Source organism: Salvelinus namaycush, chromosome 25 (genome assembly GCF_016432855.1).
Source record: "Salvelinus namaycush isolate Seneca chromosome 25, SaNama_1.0, whole genome shotgun sequence".
Lineage (NCBI taxonomy): Eukaryota > Metazoa > Chordata > Actinopteri > Salmoniformes > Salmonidae > Salvelinus > Salvelinus namaycush.
In genome coordinates this window covers 24,634,046-24,650,944 of record NC_052331.1, presented here as the reverse complement: position 1 = coordinate 24,650,944, position 16,899 = coordinate 24,634,046, and the positions used below count along the sequence as shown (strand labels likewise).

At 40.1% G+C, this 16,899-nt stretch overlaps 1 protein-coding gene across 1 annotated transcript in view; it reads left to right on the top strand.

The window, feature by feature from the left end:
• LOC120019851 (disco-interacting protein 2 homolog C) overlaps nt 1-8,434 on the top strand; it is a 133,804-nt gene extending 125,370 nt beyond the window's left edge. The window contains exon 37 of the mRNA XM_038963265.1: nt 6,566-8,434. Within this exon, the coding sequence (XP_038819193.1) occupies nt 6,566-6,818 (253 nt within the window). The 3' untranslated portion in view covers nt 6,819-8,434. The remainder of the gene's footprint in view (nt 1-6,565) is intronic.
• The last annotated feature ends 8,465 nt before the right edge of the window (nt 8,435-16,899 follow it).

Genomic DNA, 16,899 nt, shown 5'->3' with positions numbered 1-16,899 from the left:
TGTATGTTGTTTCAGTGTGGTGTTGACTAAGTACTGTATGTTGTTGTTTCAGTGTGGTGTTGACTAAGTACTGTATGTTGTTTCAGTGTGGTGTTGACTACGTACTGTATGTTGTTTCAGTGTGGTGTTGACTAAGTACTGTATGTTGTTTCAGTGTGGTGTTGACTACGTACTGTATGTTGTTTCAGTGTGGTGTTGACTAAGTACTGTATGTTGTTTCAGTGTGGTGTTGACTACGTACTGTATGTTGTTTCAGTGTGGTGTTGACTAAGTACTGTATGTTGTTTCAGTGTGGTGTTGACTAAGTACTGTATGTTGTTTCAGTGTGGTGTTGACTAAGTACTGTATGTTGTTTCAGTGTGGTGTTGACTAAGTACTGTATGTTGTTTCAGTGTGGTGTTGACTAAGTACTGTATGTTGTTGTTTCAGTGTGGTGTTGACTAAGTACTGTATGTTGTTGTTTCAGTGTGGTGTTGACTAAGTACTGTATGTTGTTGTTTCAGTGTGGTGTTGACTAAGTACTGTATGTTGTTGTTTCAGTGTGGTGTTGACTAAGTAATTTATTTTTTGTTCAGTGTGGTGTTGACTAAGTACTGTATGTTGTTTCAGTGTGGGGTTCACTAAGTACTGTATGTTGTTTCAGTGTGGGGTTCACTAAGTACTATACGTTGTTGTTTCAGTGTGGTGTTGACTAAGTACTGTATGTTGTTTCAGTGTGGTGTTGACTAAGTACTGTATGTTGTTGTTTCGGTGTGGTGTTGACTAAGTACTGTATGTTGTTTCAGTGTGGGGTTCACTAAGTACTGTATGTTGTTTCAGTGTAGTGTTGACTAAGTACTGTACTGTATGTTGTTTCAGTGTGGTGTTGACTCAGTACTGTATGTTGTTTCATTGTGGTGTTGACTACGTACTGTATGTTGGTGTTTCAGTGTAGTGTTGACTAAGTACTGTACGTTGTTGTTTCCGTGTGGTGTTGACTACGTACTGTATGTTGTTGTTTCAGTGTGGTGTTGACTACATACTGTATGTTGTTGTTTCAGTGTGGTGTTGACTAAGTACTGTATGTTGTTGTTTCAGTGTGGTGTTGACTAAGTACTGTACGTTGTTGTTTCAGTGTGGTGTTGACTAAGTACTGTATGTTGTTGTTTCAGTGTGGTGTTGACTAAGTACTGTACGTTGTTGTTTCAGTGTGGTGTTGACTAAGTACTGTACGTTGGTGTTTCAGTGTGGTGTTGACTACGTACTGTATGTTGTTGTTTCAGTGTGGTGTTGACTAAGTACTGTATGTTGTTGTTTCAGTGTGGTGTTGACTAAGTACTGTATGTTGTTTCAGTGTGGTGTTGACTAAGTACTGTATGTTGTTTCAGTGTGGTGTTGACTAAGTACTGTATGTTGTTGTTTCAGTGTGGTGTTGACTACGTACTGTATGTTGTTTCAGTGTGGTGTTGACTAAGTACTGTATGTTGTTTCAGTGTGGTGTTGACTAAGTACTGTATGTTGTTTCAGTGTGGTGTTGACTAAGTACTGTATGTTGTTTCAGTGTGGTGTTGACTAAGTACTGTATGTTGTTTCAGTGTGGTGTTGACTAAGTACTGTATGTTGTTTCAGTGTGGTGTTGACTAAGTACTGTATGTTGTTTCAGTGTGGTGTTGACTAAGTACTGTATGTTGTTTCAGTGTGGTGTTGACTAAGTACTGTATGTTGTTTCAGTGTGGTGTTGACTAAGTACTGTATGTTGTTTCAGTGTGGTGTTGACTAAGTACTGTATGTTGTTTCAGTGTGGTGTTGACTAAGTACTGTATGTTGTTTCAGTGTGGTGTTGACTAAGTACTGTATGTTGTTTCAGTGTGGTGTTGACTACGTACTGTATGTTGTTTCAGTGTGGTGTTGACTAAGTACTGTATGTTGTTTCAGTGTGGTGTTGACTACGTACTGTATGTTGTTTCAGTGTGGTGTTGACTAAGTACTGTATGTTGTTTCAGTGTGGTGTTGACTAAGTACTGTATGTTGTTTCAGTGTGGTGTTGACTAAGTACTGTATGTTGTTTCAGTGTGGTGTTGACTAAGTACTGTATGTTGTTTCAGTGTGGTGTTGACTAAGTACTGTATGTTGTTTCAGTGTGGTGTTGACTAAGTACTGTATGTTGTTGTTTCAGTGTGGTGTTGACTAAGTACTGTATGTTGTTGTTTCAGTGTGGTGTTGACTAAGTACTGTATGTTGTTGTTTCAGTGTGGTGTTGACTAAGTACTGTATGTTGTTGTTTCAGTGTGGTGTTGACTAAGTAATTTATTTTTTGTTCAGTGTGGTGTTGACTAAGTACTGTATGTTGTTTCAGTGTGGGGTTCACTAAGTACTGTATGTTGTTTCAGTGTGGGGTTCACTAAGTACTATACGTTGTTGTTTCAGTGTGGTGTTGACTAAGTACTGTATGTTGTTTCAGTGTGGTGTTGACTAAGTACTGTATGTTGTTGTTTCGGTGTGGTGTTGACTAAGTACTGTATGTTGTTTCAGTGTGGGGTTCACTAAGTACTGTATGTTGTTTCAGTGTAGTGTTGACTAAGTACTGTACTGTATGTTGTTTCAGTGTGGTGTTGACTCAGTACTGTATGTTGTTTCATTGTGGTGTTGACTACGTACTGTATGTTGGTGTTTCAGTGTAGTGTTGACTAAGTACTGTACGTTGTTGTTTCCGTGTGGTGTTGACTACGTACTGTATGTTGTTGTTTCAGTGTGGTGTTGACTACATACTGTATGTTGTTGTTTCAGTGTGGTGTTGACTAAGTACTGTATGTTGTTGTTTCAGTGTGGTGTTGACTAAGTACTGTACGTTGTTGTTTCAGTGTGGTGTTGACTAAGTACTGTACGTTGTTGTTTCAGTGTGGTGTTGACTAAGTACTGTACGTTGGTGTTTCAGTGTGGTGTTGACTACGTACTGTATGTTGTTGTTTCAGTGTGGTGTTGACTAAGTACTGTATGTTGTTGTTTCAGTGTGGTGTTGACTAAGTACTGTATGTTGTTTCAGTGTGGTGTTGACTAAGTACTGTATGTTGTTTCAGTGTGGTGTTGACTACATACTGTATGTTGTTGTTTCAGTGTGGTGTTGACTAAGTACTGTATGTTGTTTCAGTGTGGTGTTGACTAAGTACTGTATGTTGTTTCAGTGTGGTGTTGACTAAGTACTGTATGTTGTTGTTTCAGTGTGGTGTTGACTAAGTACTGTATGTTGTTTCAGTGTGGTGTTGACTAAGTACTGTATGTTGTTTCAGTGTGGTGTTGACTACGTACTGTATGTTGTTGTTTCAGTGTGGTGTTGACTAAGTACTGTATGTTGTTTCAGTGTGGTGTTGACTAAGTACTGTATGTTGTTGTTTCAGTGTGGTGTTGACTAAGTACTGTATGTTGTTTCAGTGTGGTGTTGACTAAGTACTGTATGTTGTTGTTTCAGTGTGGTGTTGACTAAGTACTGTATGTTGTTTCAGTGTGGTGTTGACTAAGTACTGTATGTTGTTTCAGTGTGGTGTTGACTAAGTACTGTATGTTGTTGTTTCAGTGTGGTGTTGACTAAGTACTGTATGTTGTTGTTTCAGTGTGGTGTTGACTAAGTACTGTATGTTGTTTCAGTGTGGTGTTGACTAAGTACTGTATGTTGTTGTTTCAGTGTGGTGTTGACTAAGTACTGTATGTTGGTGTTTCAGTGTGGTGTTGACTACGTACTGTACGTTGTTGTTTCAGTGTGGTGTTGACTAAGTACTGTATGTTGTTTCAGTGTGGTGTTGACTAAGTACTGTATGTTGTTTCAGTGTGGTGTTGACTAAGTACTGTATGTTGGTGTTTCAGTGTGGTGTTGACTAAGTACTGTATGTTGGTGTTTCAGTGTGGTGTTGACTACGTACTGTACGTTGTTGTTTCAGTGCGGTGTTGACTACGTACTGTATGTTGTTGTTTCAGTGTGGTGTTGACTAAGTACTGTATGTTGTTTCAGTGTGGTGTTGACTAAGTACTGTATGTTGGTGTTTCAGTGTGGTGTTGACTACGTACTGTACGTTGTTGTTTCAGTGTGGTGTTGACTACGTACTGTATGTTGTTGTTTCAGTGTGGTGTTGACTACGTACTGTATGTTGTTGTTTCAGTGTGGTGTTGACTACGTACTGTATGTTGTTGTTTCAGTGTGGTGTTGACTAAGTACTGTATGTTGGTGTTTCAGTGTGGTGTTGACTACGTACTGTACGTTGTTGTTTCAGTGTGGTGTTGACTACGTACTGTATGTTGTTGTTTCAGTGTGGTGTTGACTACGTACTGTACGTTGTTGTTTCAGTGTGGTGTTGACTACGTACTGTATGTTGTTGTTTCAGTGTGGTGTTGACTAAGTACTGTATGTTGTTTCAGTGTGGTGTTGACTAAGTACTGTATGTTGGTGTTTCAGTGTGGTGTTGACTACGTACTGTACGTTGTTGTTTCAGTGTGGTGTTGACTACGTACTGTATGTTGTTGTTTCAGTGTGGTGTTGACTAAGTACTGTATGTTGTTTCAGTGTGGTGTTGACTAAGTACTGTATGTTGGTGTTTCAGTGTGGTGTTGACTACGTACTGTACGTTGTTGTTTCAGTGTGGTGTTGACTACGTACTGTATGTTGTTGTTTCAGTGTGGTGTTGACTACGTACTGTATGTTGTTGTTTCAGTGTGGTGTTGACTACGTACTGTATGTTGTTGTTTCAGTGTGGTGTTGACTAAGTACTGTATGTTGGTGTTTCAGTGTGGTGTTGACTACGTACTGTACGTTGTTGTTTCAGTGTGGTGTTGACTACGTACTGTATGTTGTTGTTTCAGTGTGGTGTTGACTAAGTACTGTATGTTGTTGTTTCAGTGTGGTGTTGACTAAGTACTGTATGTTGGTGTTTCAGTGTGGTGTTGACTACGTACTGTACGTTGTTGTTTCAGTGTGGTGTTGACTACGTACTGTATGTTGTTGTTTCAGTGTGGTGTTGACTAAGTACTGTATGTTGGTGTTTCAGTGTGGTGTTGACTACGTACTGTACGTTGTTGTTTCAGTGTGGTGTTGACTACGTACTGTATGTTGTTGTTTCAGTGTGGTGTTGACTAAGTACTGTATGTTGTTGTTTCAGTGTGGTGTTGACTCAGTACTGTACGTTGTTGTTTCAGTGTGGTGTTGACTACGTACTGTACGTTGTTGTTTCAGTGTGGTGTTGACTACGTACTGTATGTTGTTGTTTCAGTGTGGTGTTGACTACGTACTGTATGTTGTTGTTTCAGTGTGGTGTTGACTCAGTACTGTACGTTGTTGTTTCAGTGTGGTGTTGACTAAGTACTCTGTTGTTTCAGTATCATGTTGACTAAGTACTGTACGTTGTTGTTTCAGTGTGGTGTTGACTAAGTACTCTGTTGTTTCAGTATCATGTTGACTAAGTACTGTACGTTGTTGTTTCAGTGTGGTGTTGACTAAGTACTTTATTGTTGTTCAGTATCATGTTGACTAAGTACTGTACGTTGTTGTTTCAGTGTGGTGTTGACTAAGTACTTTATTGTTGTTCGGTATCATGTTGACTAAGTACTCTGTTGTTTCAGTATCATGTTGACTAAGTACTCTGTTGTTTCAGTATCATGTTGACTAAGTACTCTGTTGTTTCAGTATCATGTTGACTAAGTACCCTGTTGTTTCAGTATCATGTTGACTAAGTACTCTGTTGTTTCAGTATCATGTTGACTAAGTACCCTGTTGTTTCAGTATCATGTTGACTAAGTACTCTGTTGTTTCAGTATCATGTTGACTAAGTACTCTGTTGTTTCAGTATCATGTTGACTAAGTACTGTACGTTGTTGTTTCAGTGTGGTGTTGACTAAGTACTTTATTGTTGTTCAGTATCATGTTGACTAAGTACTCTGTTGTTTCAGTATCATGTTGACTCAGTACTCTGTTGTTTCAGTATCATGTTGACTCAGTACTCTGTTGTTTCAGTATCATGTTGACTCAGTACTGTATGTTGTTGTTTCAGTGTGGTGTTGACTAAGTACCCTGTTGTTTCAGTATCATGTTGACTCAGTACTCTGTTGTTTCAGTATCATGTTGACTCAGTACTCTGTTGTTTCAGTATCATGTTGACTCAGTACTGTATGTTGTTGTTTCAGTGTGGTGTTGACTAAGTACCCTGTTGTTTCAGTATCATGTTGACTCAGTACTCTGTTGTTTCAGTATCATGTTGACTCAGTACTCTGTTGTTTCAGTATCATGTTGACTCAGTACTGTATGTTGTTGTTTCAGTGTGGTGTTGACTAAGTACCCTGTTGTTTCAGTATCATGTTGACTCAGTACTCTGTTGTTTCAGTATCATGTTGACTCAGTACTCTGTTGTTTCAGTATCATGTTGACTCAGTACCCTGTTGTTTCAGTATCATGTTGACTCAGTACTCTGTTGTTTCAGTATCATGTTGACTAAGTACTCTGTTGTTTCAGTATCATGTTGACTAAGTACTCTGTTGTTTCAGTATCATGTTGACTAAGTACTCTGTTGTTTCAGTATCATGTTGACTAAGTACTCTGTTGTTTCAGTGCGGTGTTCACCTGGACCAACCTCCTGGTGGTGGTGGTGGAGTTGGATGGTTCGGAGCAGGAGGCTCTGGACCTGGTTCCCCTGGTGACCAACGTGGTTCTGGAGGAACACTACCTGATCGTGGGAGTGGTGGTGGTGGTGGACATCGGGGTCATCCCCATCAACTCTCGGGGAGAGAAGCAGAGAATGCACCTCCGGGATGGCTTCCTGGCTGACCAGCTGGACCCCATATATGTGGCCTATAACATGTAGCCTATAGCCTGCCATCTGTAGACCTACTAGACCATAGACAAGGCCTTGTATGGACAGACAGTGCTTTATGTACATAGTGCAATGCAACAGGACCTCTGGTCTCTGACAAGAGCAGGGAGAGAGATGAGAAGAGGACGTGAGTCCCTAGACCCAGGCGCTCGCTGATTTTGTGTGACGTTGTTGCTAAAAACAAAAGCACCTAAATTTGGCAGGTGACGGGTTAGTGAAGTGTTGGATTGGAATGGGAGGACCTCCATGTGTAGATGATGAGATAGCAGAGTCCCAGTCTAGTTCAGATTCTTGCTTTTTTGGTTATTGCTTTTGAAGTAAGTGTGTATATATTTTCATGTTGATTATTGCTGAAGTCGCTTGTTTTTTTAATCTGCCCTCTAAGAGGTTAGGGTATTTTTTAAGAATATTTACAAACTGTGGCAAATGGTATTTTATGTTTACCTTTTTTAATGATATCAATCATTACAAATACAGATATGTTTTGATACAGGACATATCAATGTTGTTCTTGAACTTTACAATATGAAGTACAATAAGTTGTTTTATGTTTGTTGGTTCATTTTTTCAACCAAGTTTTTAATTCTGCGCGAACATTTATTTTTCTGTAACAACTGTCCCGACTACAAGGGGAACCAGTGTGATTATTTTAACTAGGCAATCTTTTACTCTGTTATGTTCAATATCATTATACATAAATTAAAGGAAAACACGTTATTTCATATCATGTAAGTATGTACAAAACGGATTTAATTTATTTTGTTCTCTTTAGAAGTATGAGAGAAGACATTCAAGAATGTTTTAATCTTGAATATTTGCTAATATAAAACAAAGCATTGTATTACCTTGAGTGAATAGTATCACATCAAGTATATCAAATATAAATATAGATCTATATTAATTAAAAGACCTAGGATTCACCAATGAAAACATTTGAAATGCAGTACTTCTCACTTGCATGGTGTAGACAGAGCTGAAGTTGTTGCGTTGTTTGAAGGACATAAAGGGGAGGAATATAAGGATTCAGACTGTTCTCTCAATAACTGCACACAGACAAATAAGAGCTCTGAAAGGATCTAAAGCAATTTTTGAGAAATTATGTGTGTGTGTGTGAGGAGGATGGTACAAACACCTCTGGTGGGAATGATGATAATGAATATGTCTGTGCTGGCGTGTCACACTTGTATCTGAAACAACAGGTTGTAGATGGTCACCAGAATTGTAAATAGAAAGTTTAGTCCTTCATATTTTTGCATTGAGAGATCAATCAGGGCTCCTATATTGATGTCACAGAGGGAAAAATTATGAAAAAGTTCAAGGGAAAAAAATAATTTTACAGAAACCCTTTAAAGGAATACATGTAGGAGCCACTGAAGGTGGAATAACAGATTTGGGGGAGCATGAAACCTCATCTGTGGGGAATCATACATGATTTAAGGTTAAAGTTCAAGGCTAAGAATGTTTTAGTTAAAAACGTTAGAATCATTAAAAGCACTTTCTACACAGCATTTTTTTTATTGGCAAGGATGACCCTGACATGTTTTTAAAGATTAAATGTCTTAACTGAGTTGGCATAAGTCTTTCAGTTAAATAAATATTTCAATGATTTTGACTATAAAATGACATTTGTTTGTTTATTTTTGCAGCAGTACACGTTGTTTCACAGAGGTTTCATCTCAATGTAATTTTATTGTATGCTCAAGCATATTAGATATGTTACATACACTGAGTATACAAAACATTAAGAACACCTGCTCTTTCAATGACAGACTGACCAGGTGAAAGCTATGATCCCTTTTAATTTAATTATACCATACATTATAGGGAATTATATAACGGGTGGGTCTAATCCTTGACGCTGATTGGTTAAAACCGCATTCCAGCCAGTGTCTATTTAAGCAATAAGGCACCTCGAGGGTTTGTGATATATGGCCAATATACCATGGCTAAGGGCTGTTCGCAAGCACGATGCAAAGCGGAGTTGTGGTATAGCTGTGGTATATTGGCCATATATCACAAACCCTCGAGGTGCCTTATTGTTATTATAAACTGGTTACCAACGTAATTAGAGCAGTAAAAATAAATGTTTTGCCATACCCATGGTATACGCTTTGATATACCAAGGCTGTCAGCCAATCAGCATTCAAGGCTCGAACTACCCAGTTTATAATACACAAGTTACCACCGGCTAAAGCTATGACGTTGAAATGCCTATTTACTCTGTTCCATCTCACTGCGCAACCACTGTTTCATCAGCCCAGCCAGACAATTTATAAACTTGATCTCCACTGTAAAAAGCATCTAGACATTATCTCCCATTTCTTTTAAACTAGCAGTTGGTAAAGCGGAGTGCCTGGACACAGCACTTAGCCATGGTATATTGGCCTATATCACAAACCCTCGAGGTGCATTATTGCTATTATAAACTGGTTACCAACGTAATTAGAGCAGTACAAATAAATGTTTTGTCATACCTATGGTGTAAGGTCTGATATACCAAGGCTGTCAGCCAATCAGCATTCAGGGCTCGAACCACCCAGTTTATAATACACAATCTACCACCTGCTAAAGCTATGACTGCGCAACCACTGTTTCATCAGCCCAGCCAGACAATTTTTTAAACTTTTATCTCCACTGTAAAAAGCATCTAGACATTATCTCCCATTTCTTTTAAACTAGCAGTTGGTTTTCAATAGCGGAAATTTGTATGAACCTTGCTGTCTGTCTCTGACATTTCAATATCTCCAGCTGTCCCATAGTAATGAAGGTTATGGATGTATCCAAATAAACATCACTAGAAAACAGCTTATGGAAATGCAGCTACTTTGCTGTTATTCTGGCAGCACTGTTTGACATAACTGTTAGCTAAAAGTTGGCTAGCTGGCAAGCAAGGGATAATAATGTTGCCAACCATCATGGCAGCGACATATTTAGAACAAACGACCGGGTCGTGTCCATAGATGCAGAACAAAAAGACTTAACGACTGGGTCCACTCTGGCAACCGAACCAATAGAAAGAATGACCAGTTGGCTTGAGTAGCAACCCTAGATGTGTGTTTGGACTATATCCCGTGGAAGGATGAGATGGTATGAATAAACTCATCAAAATAACGCTAATGAAAATATATCAATCATTATTTGAATAGGTTGGTAACCTGTTGTATAAAAGTGATAATGCCGTCGAAGCCTGTGTTTGGAGGATATATTGGCATGGTTTTTCGGCCCAATAAAATCACTTATCACTTAAATAATGCACGCTCTCGAATGCCCTTCAAGCCAATCAGAAATTAGTATTCAATAACACCAAGGTATAAACAGCTAGAATTAATGAATAAATCTATCAGGTTGCTCTGTTACGAGTTATGACTTTTAAAAAGCTATGTAGCCAAGAATGGTTTAAGCAAAATAACATACTGAGTCAGTCATTGTTTCATCAGAGCATTCTGTGCACATCTGAACTTTGTTCTGTTTTGCCACTTTTCTGAGGATTAAGACGTGTAGTATATTTAGATTGTGAAAGGCTTATCTCATCAAAGTCAGTGAATTTTAATTAACAATCGTCACAGTGAACAGGGTACAGTTTGTGGATATTTACAAAGTAACTGTGAGATGAGTATGTGCTTTGCTCAGATACACGTTTAAATTGGTTAACCGGCCTCCCGAGTGGCACAGCGGTAAGGCACTGCATCCCAGCCGGCTGCGACAGGGAGACACATGAGGTGGCGCACAATTGGCCCAGCGTAGTCCGGGTTAGGGGAGGGTTTGGCCGGCCGTGATATCCTTGTCCCATCGCGCTATAGCGACTCATGTGGCGGGTCGGGCGCATGTATGCTGACACGGTCGCAACTTGTACGGTGCAACTGCAGCTGGCTTAAGGGTTATGCAAACAGTGTGTCAAGAAGCAGTGCGGCTTGGCAGGGTCGTGTTTCGGAGGACGCATGGCTCTCGACCTTCGCCTCCCGAGTCCGTAAGGGAGTTGCAACGATGGGACAAGACTGTAACTACCAATTGGATACCACAAAATTGGGGAGGAAAAAGGGCTAAAGAAATAAATAAAGTGGTTATCGTATCTGCTCATTGAAAAAGTATAATTTTCCCATCCAATACTCATCACAGTGCTGTAAATCTACTTGTCTCAAATCCATCTGGTACACTGCTGTTATTCGGTGGCTTTCATTGAAGAGGTATATATCTGAGCCATTCCTATTATGAAAGCTGGACACAGGTCTACCCATATGAACATCGGTAACACTTGACACCCAGTGTCATAACATGGTATATGACACGATCTTAACCATGTCATGTCATAACAGCTGACATAACTTGTCATAATATGGTCATAACACTGTCATGCACACATATATTTAGATCGGTTGTGACATATATTGCATTATTTTGTGGCTGGTTATGACACCTACATAAGAGTGTAAAAAGACAACAACAGTACCACGGTAGTTATTTTATGGCTGGTTATGACACCAACATAAGAGTGTCAAAACCCACCACACAAGGAAAAAGGTTCCTTTACACCATAGCTTTTGTGTCAACAGTATGATTGTTATATTTTATTGACCATATTCAATGATCATTGTAATTGTACCTACCCAAATGCTCTGTTGCTGATGACTGGGATGAATGCAGGAGCAGATTTCAGGAGCAGGACAAGACACCCTTTTTTTGACTGATGACTGATATAAGGGCATATAAATGATAGGCCTATCTGTCTTATATGATTATGATGGTCATGCCGGTGTCATAAAGTGTATTTTCTTAGTCCAAGTAAAGTGACACAGGATGGTCATAATGCTTCATGACATTGTCATAAAGTGTATTTTCTTGGTCTAAGTTCAATTTAAATGACATAGGATGGTCATAATCCTTCATGAAAGTTATTTAAAATATAATGAAAAAAACATGACTGTAAATAATTACAACTAAGGTTTTAAGAAACACTTTCAAACGAAAGGAAACTTCTTGGCGGGGAAAAAAATATTTGAATAAATGTTGGTTTTGACACTTATGTAGGTGTCATAACCAGCCATAAAACAACACAATATATGTCACAACAGGTGTAAATACAGGTCATGGCAGTGTTATGACCATATTATGACACTTGGTGTCAAGTAAAGTGTTGAGAGAGAGAGAGAGAGAGAGAGAGAGAGGTCATGAGCAGATGAGCTCCCACATTGTTCAGCATGTTTTAAAAATAGACAGATTTAGAGTTAGACAAACTTCAATTTTTTGGCAGGGACATATACAGGATGCTACCCTAAGCAACATAACCTTCACTCCAAATCAAAACTCCAAACCTAAAACCTGATTTTTTTGGATGGAATTTACTTGGAATTACCTGGAATGCTTCCTACACCCAATGATTATTATTCCCAAACTGTACATCAAATGCTCTGGCAAACAAGCAGAGACCTGAAAACACCATCCAACCTGCAGCTGAGTGAGTAATGCTTAGTCTGAAGCTATTTTTTTACTTTCAAAAGCCAATTACAATGATATATTTTACTTAATAAGAACTGAATGCTCAGGCTACCAAGCTTTGCTAGGACAAAGAGTTACAACTTCAGTTAGCACTGAAGCGAGAGGTGTCAAAGCCTTTGAGCCCATCAAATGGCAGGCTACGCCACCCAGATCCAGAGGCCTTGAAGCCCCCTCCTGCTGTTAAAAGACCACCCACTGGCATTTTCTACAAGAAATCTGCCTCCTGAAACAAAATCTTCTCCCAGGTGGGTTACACCTACTCCCATTACCTGCTGCACTGCTGCTTGGATTCCACCTGGCGATCTGTTCACCGTCTGCCCTGGCCTGTCTCCAACCTGTCTGACCCCCCCCCCTTCCCTCTCTCCCGAACTTTCACTCGCCTCCAGCACACATGCACTGTTGGGGCGAGTGACTCTGAACTTACAATGGCTAGCCCCAAGTCGTTACATTTATTTATTTTTCTTGTGCATTTTGCTCTTTGCCTCATGACTCCTGCATCATGCTTTGTTGACTACGAACTTTCTTTACCCAACCGTGGGACAGACTATGTTTGTTTAACTCTCTATTGGTTACACAGACTTTTGGCCTCCCATCCTATTCTAAACACACCTCGCCGGCTTTGTATTCATGTTACCTGATGAAATTGCTGTACAATATGATCTTGTTGCCATCTGATGCACATTCAGATGTCATAAATCAGCACTGCAGAGCTCTCCCTGTCCTCTCCCGTGCCTTGATTGTATTACTGTTGATGATATCTGTAAATGTGCATGTACACCCTGGTCCATCTACTGTTGCTAGCCCCAATTCTGACTTCTGCTCTGATATCTGCTTCATTGATTTCTGCTCTCGTAAAAACCTGGGTTTTCTGCACGTTAACACTAGAAGCTTATTACCTAAAATGGATCAATTGAAACTGTGGGTTCACAGCTCCAATCCAGATGTGTTGGTCATTACTGAGACATGGTTAAGGAAGAGTGTTTTGAATACTGATGTTAACCTTTCTGGTTATAACCTTTTTCGGGAAGACAGATCTTCCAAAGGTGGGGGAGTGGCAATCTTTACCAAGGATCACCTTCAGTGCTCGGTTGTCTCCACCAAGTCTGTCCCCAAACAATTTGATTTGCTGGTTTTAAGTATTGAACATTCAAATAGCTCTTTGTTGACTGTTGCTGGGTGCTATCGTCCTTCATCAGCACCGGCCTGTACCCTACCTGCCCTAAGCTCTCTCCTGGCCCCTTACACTAAGTCTGAATGTGTCCTGCTTGGTGACCTAAACTGGGACATGCTTAAACCACCTGACCAAGTCCTAAAGCAATGGGACTCCCTTTCTCAGATTATTACCAATCCCACAACGTATGACTCCAAACACCCAGAAAAGGCTACTCTTCTTGATGTTATCCTCACAAATAATCCTGATAGGTATCAGTCTTGTGTTTTCTGTAATGACCTTAGTGATCACTGTTTTACAGCCTGTGTTCGTAATGGCTGCTCAGTGAAACGACCTGTCCTGATTTGTCATAGAGACTTTTTTATATATTTTCAGTGGTATTGTTAACAAGCACACCCCTATAAAGAAAATTATAATTAAAAACAGGTTCAGCCCTTGGTTCTACCGTGATCTTGCAGAGTTACTCCACCTCAAGAATTGCATTTGGCGAAAGGCTTGGCACACGCATACTCAGGCTGACTGGCTCTCGTTCAGGCAAATGAGAAATAAGTGCACTCAGGTTATCCGGAAGGCCAAAGTTAGTTACTTTAAGGAGCAGTTCTCTCTCTGTGGGTCTAACCCCAAGAAGTTCTGGAAAACGGTTAAAGACCTGGAAAATAAACACTCCTCGTCACAGATGCACATGTCCCTTAATGTTGATGTGGTTGTTACTGACAAGAAGCACATGGCTGAGCTCTTTAATCACCACTTCATTAAGTCAGGATTCCTATTTGACTCAGCCATGCCTCCTTGCCCGTCCTACATTTCCTCATCTCCCACCCCTTCTAATGTGACTATCCCCGATGCTTCTCCCTCTTTTCCCCCTGCCCCGCTACAAAGTTTCTCCCTGCAGGCAGTCACTGAGTCCCAGGTCAAGAAACTTGACCCCAAAAAACATCTGGGTCAGATGGTTTAGACCCGTTCTTCTTTAAGGTTGCTGCCCCTATCTCCGACCTTTTTAACCTGTCTCTCCTTTCTGGGGAGGTTCCCATTGCTTGGAAGGCAGCTACGGTTCTTCCTTTATTTAAAGGGGGAGATCAAGCTGATCCTAACTGTTATAAGCCTATTTCTATTTTGCCCTGTTTATCAAAAGTGTTGGAAAAACTTGTCAATAATCAACTGACTGGCTTTCTTGATGTCTATAGTATTCTCTCTGGTATTCAATCTGGTTTCCGCTCAGGTTATGGATGTGTCACTGCAACCTTAAAGGTCCTCAGTGACGTCACCATTGCCCTTGATTCTAAGCAATGTTATGCTGCTATTTTATTGACTTGGCCAAAGCTTTTGATACAGTAGACCATTCCATTCTTGTGGGCCGGCTAAGGAGTATTGGTGTCTCTGAGGGGTCTTTGGCCTGGTTTGCTAACTACCTCTCTCAAAGACTGCAGTGTATTAAGTCAGAAAATCTGCTGTCTTGTCACCAAGGGAGTACCCCTAGGCTCATTCCTATCCCCAAGATCTTCTCAATTTACATCAACAATATAGCTCAGGCAGTAGGAAGCGCTCTCATCCATGTATATGCAGATGATAGTCTTATACTCAGCTGGCCCCTCCCCAGATTTTGTGTTAAATGCTCTACAACAAAGCTTCCTTAGTGTCCAACAAGCTTTCTCTACCCTTGACCTTGTTCTGAACACCTCCAAAACAAAGGTAATGTGGTTTGGTAAGAAGAATGCCCCTCTCCCCACAGGTGTGATTACTACCTCTGAGGGTTTAGAGCTTGAGGTAATCACCTCATACAAGTACTTGGGAGTATGGCTAGACGGTACACTGTCCTTCTCTCAGCACATATCAAAGCAGCAGGCTAAAGTTAAATCTAGATTTGGTTTACTCTATCGTAATCACTCCTCTTTCACCCCAGCTGCCGAACTAACCCGGATTCAGATGAACATCCTACCGGTACTAGATTACGGAGAAATAAATTATAGATCAGCAGGTAAGGGTGCTCTCGAGCGGCTAGATGTTCTTTACCATTCGGCCATTAGATTTGCCACCAATGCTCCTTATAGGACACATCACTGCACTTTATACTCCTCTGTAAACTAGTCATCTCTGTATACCCGTCGCAAGACCCACTGGTTGATGCTTATTTATAAAACCCTCTTAGGCCTCACTCCCCCCTATCTGAGATATCTACTGCAGCCCTCATCCTCCACATACAACACATGTTGTCAGTCACATTCTGTTAAAGGTCCCCAAAGCACACACATCCCTTGTCTTTTCAGTTCACTGCAGCTAGCGACTGGAACAAGCTGCAACAAACACTCAAACTGGACAGTTTTATCTCAATCTCTTCATTCAAAGACTCAATCATGGACACTCTTACTGACAGTTGTGGCTGCTTTGTGTGATGTATTGTTGTCTACCTTCTTGCCCTTTGTGCTGTTGTCTGTGCCCAATAATGTTTGTACCATGTTTTGGGCTTCTACCATGTTGTTTTGCTACCATGTTGTTGTCATGTTGTGGTGTTGCTGCCTTGCTATGTTGTTGTCTTAGGTCTCTCTTCATGTAGTGTTGTGCTGTCTCTATTGTCATGATGTGTGTTTTGTACTATATTTTATGTTTTTTTTTAATCCCAGCCCCCATCCCCACAGGAGGTATTTTGCCTTTTGGTAGGCCGTCATTGTAAATAAGAATTTGTTCATACCTGACTTGCCTAGTTAAATAAAAATAAAATAAATGAAACCTGAACATCTAATCTGAAGATATGTAAATTGTTTTCAATATGTCAATGTATTACAAAATGCATCAACTATGACAACGTTCCTATGTGCCTTCAGAAAGTATTCATATCCCCTGACTTTTCCACATTTTGTCTTACAGCCTGAATTCAAAAGATTATTTTTCCTCACCTTCCTACATACAATACCCCATAATAAAATACAGTTGAAGTCAGAAGTTTACATATACCTTAGCCAAATACATTTAAACTCAGATTTCACAATTCCTGACATTTAATCAGAGTAAAAATGTCCTGTTTTAGGTCAGTTAGGATCACCACCTTATTTTAAGAATGTGAAATGTCAGAATAATTGTAGAAAGAATGATTAATTTCAGCTTTTATTTCTTTCATCACATTCCCAGTGGGTCAGAAGTTTACATGCTACCAAATACGAATTGAATGTATTGCCTTTAAATTGTTTAATTTGGGTCAAACGTTTTGGGTAGCCTTTCACAAGCTTCCCACAATAAGTTGGTTGAATTTTGGCCCATTCCTTCTGACAGAGCTGGTGTAACTGAGTCAGGTTTGTAGGCCTCCTTGCGCGCACACGCATTTTCAGTTCTGCCCACATTTTCTATAGGATTGAGGTCAGGCCTTTGTGATGGACACTCCAATACCTTGACTTTGTTGTCCTTAAGCCATTTTGC